We start from the raw sequence: 6000 nt of genomic DNA on the forward strand, positions 1-6000 counted from the left end.
CCTAAGCCACCATGTTCTTTGGTGCTCACTTCCCTCTTCTATTTATCTGTTACTTATCTAGTCCGCTAGGGGACCTTTGGAAGAGAGCTTAAGGTGTTCCCATTAGCGCTTGGCCTACTAAACCATTGAACCTTGCCAAGTGCTGCCTGTGTCCATTCGACTCACTTGGTCCCATGGTTGAGCCAGCCCTGCACATGAACTAGCACTGTCTGGCTGTTGTACAAGATTTTAAAAGCTATTAAAAGGCACAGAAATAAGGGGTGGCCTGCGGGGGCTTAGAAACAGGCAAACTTAGAGGTTATAAAGTATATTAATATAACAACGTTGTTCATGCAAAACTGGGGAATAGGAAGTAAATGTCTTATCTATTTTTTGAAACAATAAAAAAAAGTAATCAAGTAGACTGTCCCTTTAATGAAACAAGCCTCTTATACCCCCAGCCCTCTACAGATTGTGATATTTTGTGTGAATAATGGCTGCAGATGAGCCCTTTGTGATGCCAAGGTGAACACAATCCGCCATTTTAGGGCCTGTTTCCATTGAGCCGCAATTGGGCTTTCGAAAGGTCGTAAAAAAATGCTGTTGGAAGCCATTAAACTTATCGACAGTTTACAATGGCATATTTTCCATCATTACCATCAAAGAATTACGAAGCCCATAGAAAATAATAGAAGCCGAAAAGGTTTCCATTGAAAGCGTCAATAAGGTCTCAAACATTACAGCCTGCTCAACTAGGTATAAAAGAGGAAAAATAAGCTCTTTTCCATTGAGATATTAAAGTTTTCGAACCATGCAATTGTTTCACTTTGTAAATTTATTGTTATCCGTAATATTTATTGCTGGCCCAGGTATAGGACTAGTTGGAGTTATATTCCTATTTAAATATCAATATGTATTTACATATAATATATATATATATATATATATATATATATATATATATATATATATATATATATATATATATATATATATATAAATAAAATCAAGCCCTAGGGCAGCAATAAATATTACATTTATCAATAAATTAAAAATGTAATAAAACAAAAATGATTTTTCATTAAACAAAATTTTTCATTTAAAAGGGACAGTCAACTTCAAAATTGTTATTGTTTTAAAAGATAGATGATGCCTTTACTACCATTCCCTAGCTTTGCACAACCAACATTGTTATATTAATATACTTTATAAAGTTTAAACCTCTAAATTTCTGCCTGTTTCTAAGCCACTACAGACAGCCTCTTATCACATTTTTTTTTTATTAGCTTTTTACAACAGGAGACTGCTAGTTCATGTGAGCCATATAGATAACATTGTGCTCACGCCGGTGAAGTTGTGCACAACACAACACTAATTGGCTAATATGCAAGTCAATAGATAATAAACAAAAAGTGTGATTTTCGAGAAATCCGATGTTGGATGGAAGTGTTAACACAGTGTTAACTTTCACCTACACGAAAAGAGCGACTGCACGCAATGAGCAAAATATTTAATTGGAAACCTGGTACTAAAATTGATCTGTTAAAGGGATAGGAAAGTCAAAATTAAACTTGCAGGATTCAAATAGAGCATGTCATTTTAAGACACTTTTAAATTTACTTCTATTTTCAAATGTGCTTCGTTCTCTTAGTATTCCTTGTTAAAAAATGAATATGCACATATCATACACTAGTGGGAGCTGCTGTTAATTGGTGCCTGCACACATTTGTCTCCTGTGATTGGCTAAATAGATATTTTCAGCTTCCTGTCAGTAGTGCAATGCTGTCCCTTCAGCAATGGATAACAAGAGAATGAAGAAAATTTGATAATAGAATTAAATTGGAAAGTTGTTTAAAATTGTATGTTCTATCTGTATCATAAAAGAAAATTTGGGGGTTTACTATCCCTTTAACAACTTTTAGCTGTTGACCACTTCCATAGATAAAAGGACTTAAACCCCCAGGAAATAATTTCCCACTTATTACTTAGTACCCTAAAATGTTTTTGAATGTAACATTAAGCTCTTTTACACTAATAAAAAGTAGACAGATCCATAACCCAACTAACACACATGCCCACTATACTGATAATGCTCCTGTTCAAATACCTTAGAGAGAAATACACACATATCTCAATGGTTTTGGAGCACAACAGGTGAATTGCACACATGTCCACTATTAGCATCACTACACACTATTTAAAGGGCTCAACCAACATACAAACCTTTAATGTAGCCGCTAAACCCACAAAGTCACCATTTTGTTTGTCCTGAATACTGGGAATTTGGTTCTTTTGGGGGTTTGCTTTGGATTAGCAAAACAGAGAATTAACAACTTAGAAGTAGCAAGTCCGAGCTTAAGGAGTATTAACGGAAATAAAAACATTTATGGATTACATTACGATCAATAGAAAAACTCACTGGTAATAACGGCCGACTTTTGAAAATCTTTATCTCGTGAAAACAAGCACAATATTTGTATCAACCTCTAAATACTTACAACTATGTAATTATACTTGAAATTTCCTTTTATTTATGTTAATATGTACTGGAAATAAAAGCTAGTATTGAGGAATGAAGCTTTTTGATAAAAGTCACTTAAAAAACCAGTTGGCAAAAAAGGAGTAAAAAAAGCCAATTCATTTAACCCTCCCATATAAACCCCATATAAAATAAAAATTAAAATAAAATTGGACCTCTTGCAAAATTATTTTGTGGTGCAGCAAATTCCAAACACTGAAGTCTTTAAAAATTAATTTTTACTCACACAGGTAACGTTTTGTTTAACTTTTTGTTCAACTTCTATTTAAATGTATTTTTTTTACTGCTAACAAAATACAAGCATATGCTCCTTTCTATAAACATAAACTAAACCATTTTAAAAAGGAAAGTATATTAATTAACATAAATGTCTACATAAGTGGTTCAGTTTTTGCTCTGGGACACCCTTGGCTTACTTTTGTATTTTATGCGACACTGCTGATTTTTCCCCAATATGTCTCACATCAAAGATTCAGGAAATTGATACAAATTCAAAATAATTTGAACTCAGAAATGTATACAAACATAATTACATAATGTATCAGCGCTGCCGAATCTGTTGGTGCTTTATAAATAAAGAAGAATAATAATAATATGTCAATTAAAAGTTCAAAAGATTAATACATTTAGATTATAAGCTTAAGAGCCTCTCTAACAGTAGCTCACTTTGGGCCAGGTTACAAGTGGAGCGCTATCTTAACGTGTACCCATAAAGGGGCAAATTTGGACATTTACAGGCACATGTTAAATGCCCAGCCATTACAAGTGGCTGGTTAATGCTTCCGCAAGCTTGCGGTTTCACTTTGAACTATAATTCATTAGCCAGAGATCAGATCTCTGGTTGATGAAAAAAGTTGCTAAAATTGCCCCCAAAAGGACTGTAAAGTATCATTAAATAAACATAGGAGCATCTTTATTTATTTATTTATTTTAAACTGCACAAAGCAGCTATAAACGGTTAAAGTTTCCGTGCACTGGTATTACTGAGTGGAGTGCAAACATCTCGTAAGAGCAATATTGCGATCCACTAGTAATCTAGTGCATCTACAACTGATTATGCTCAAGAGCAGGGCGCTCCATTTGCTTATGTTTGTCAATGTGTAGTAATGTACATTGTATAGTCTTATGTCTCATTGTAAGTTTTTATTGAATTTTACCCTCATGATTTATAAAATAATTTTGTGCTCAAAGAAAAAAACAAAGAAAAAAACATGTGTTTTGGTATTTGTTCACTTTCAGCCTTAATTACTTGTATGGAAAAATGAAATGTTCTTCTTAATTTGTTTGCAAGTAGGATATGTATTACCTATGGCATTTGCTTTGAACTTTTTTAAATATTGACAGATAAGGAAAGCCAACTGTGAAACTGTTCAATAGAATCCACCCTTCAGTGTATATTATTTACTTAACTCCCAAGGCTGAACATCTTAATGTAGTGCTATTGAGAGGTACCAATTTTTTAAATACCTTGTGAAGAAATACATGTATAACTAAGAAAAGGCTGTCCTAATTGTAGGTATGCAAAGATCATGAAAGATGATTAAAGAAAACAAAATAATCATATAAAAGGGAAATGAAACTTACTGGTAATGACAGATCCCTTTCATCCCTGAATTCTGGGAGTGTTTCTAGGCAGAAGATGACAATTGAGATGAGGATAACCATGACGGAGATAATGGCAATAATACGGGCAGCAGAAGAGCTGTCCGGATGTTCAAAAAGGAGCCAGACCTGCTTCATGAACTCACAGTCAGGAAGGGGTCTTTCCTCCTCTTTTTGAAATCCCTCATCTTGCCTGAATTTTCTTATCACATCGTCGCCAAGCTGGTAAAATAACAGTTCCTCCATGAAAACATCTAGTGGGACATTTGCAGGCCGTCGAAGACGACCACCTGACTGGTAAAAGTAGAGTATGGAGTCAAAACATGGGCGATTCCTATCAAAAAAGTACTCATTCCTCAAGGGGTCAAAGAAGCGCATTCGTCTCCGTGGGTCTCCTAAAAGAGTATCAGGGAACCTACTGAGGGTCCTGACCTGAGTTTCAAACCTTAGACCAGACACATTGATCACTACCCTCTCACAGCAGTCTTTTTGGTGACAGAGTTCATACTTTTTATCCTCATGGACCAGAAGGTTAGAGCTCCCAGTCATTTCATCCCCATTCTCCATGACTGAGAGCAGGTTTACGTTCTTAGGGTAGTTCCAACTGTATTAGAAGATCCATAGCCCAATGTACTGGGCTAATCTCACAACAATGTTTTATTATGTGATTTTATATCACCAATTTTAATTTCACTGACAGCTTTCACATCCTTTTGCAAAGTTATAGTTCCTTTTCTCCTTTTTCTGAAAACTGTCTGAGTCACTTGGTGTTTCCTTTCAACCACTTGATTTCAGTTAAGCTGAGAATTTACAACCCATGTCGTCCTGGCTTTTCCTTAGCAATGTCTTCCTTTTCTGTAGTTTTACACTTCCTATATACATGTACTTACTATGACATTTTCTTCTATGAATTGCCCATTGTCACAGCAATATTCCCTTACTTTCTCTAGTGATCTTCTAATAATTTTCCTCTCTTTCTGTTATAATATTGGCTGCTTGGCACTATGACTTTCTTCTACACTACTTGCTCCCTTTCTTTCTATACACTTTTTTCCAGACCGTCATACCAATGCCAGCACTGCACTTTGTGCTGTAAACAGATTCACAGAGCTCAAGGTATCAGGTTCTCTCAACTGCATAAGCTAACAGTTCCATGCAAAATAAAAATACACATCTGCAGCTCCTCCCTACCACCCCCCTTTGTTAATGTCCGGGAACCCATTGAAGGCTGTAGGTCAGCCCTGCAACACTCTGTAGCCTCTAAAAATAATACCCTGCTAACTAGTCTCTTTAGCTTAGTGTACTGTAGATCGCAGACACACTTTTCACTTCTGCTTTTCCCCCATTTGAAAAAGGTTATTAGCTAATCACTAGACCACACTATGAAGTAACAACCACAACATATGTATTTAGCACTGATTTTCAGTTGGTAATCACAAACTGTAGTCACATAATGCATGGACTGGCAGACAAACTTTAACTCTGAAAAATACTGTAACAAAATTGTAGGGTACCAAGTTACACAGAATCTATCACATACCAAACAAAGCCCCCCTAACTATCATTATTTATAGAAAAGCTCAAATACTTTTAACATTCAGTTTATCACGCCACACATTCATACAGGTTATAGGTCTCCTTTCTTCTAATAACTTTCTCTTGAGCTGATTCATATTAAGGGACAATATATACACGTTACTGGTACAGCACAGGCTGAAATGGATAGTTTTAAATACCATCTTAGCCATTGTATGTGTTTTTAGAGCTGAGGAAATGCATTGCACTATAACTATGTCAAGTTAAAGCACGTTTGTTTATTGTTAAACAGCACAATAACTAGCAGAAAACAATAGCAATGCAAAGTTAAATAATAAATAATA

General features: G+C 35.1%; 1 protein-coding gene across 1 annotated transcript in view; it reads right to left on the bottom strand.

The window, feature by feature from the left end:
• The window catches only part of KCNA7 (potassium voltage-gated channel subfamily A member 7), a 105990-nt gene extending 100711 nt beyond the window's left edge, over positions 1 to 5279 (bottom strand). The window contains exon 1 of the mRNA XM_053690791.1: positions 4103 to 5279. Within this exon, the coding sequence (XP_053546766.1) occupies positions 4103 to 4687 (585 nt within the window). The 5' untranslated portion in view covers positions 4688 to 5279. The remainder of the gene's footprint in view (positions 1 to 4102) is intronic.
• Between the last annotated feature and the right edge of the window lie 721 nt (positions 5280 to 6000).

Source organism: Bombina bombina, chromosome 8 (assembly GCF_027579735.1).
Source record: "Bombina bombina isolate aBomBom1 chromosome 8, aBomBom1.pri, whole genome shotgun sequence".
Classification (NCBI taxonomy): Eukaryota; Metazoa; Chordata; class Amphibia; order Anura; family Bombinatoridae; genus Bombina; species Bombina bombina.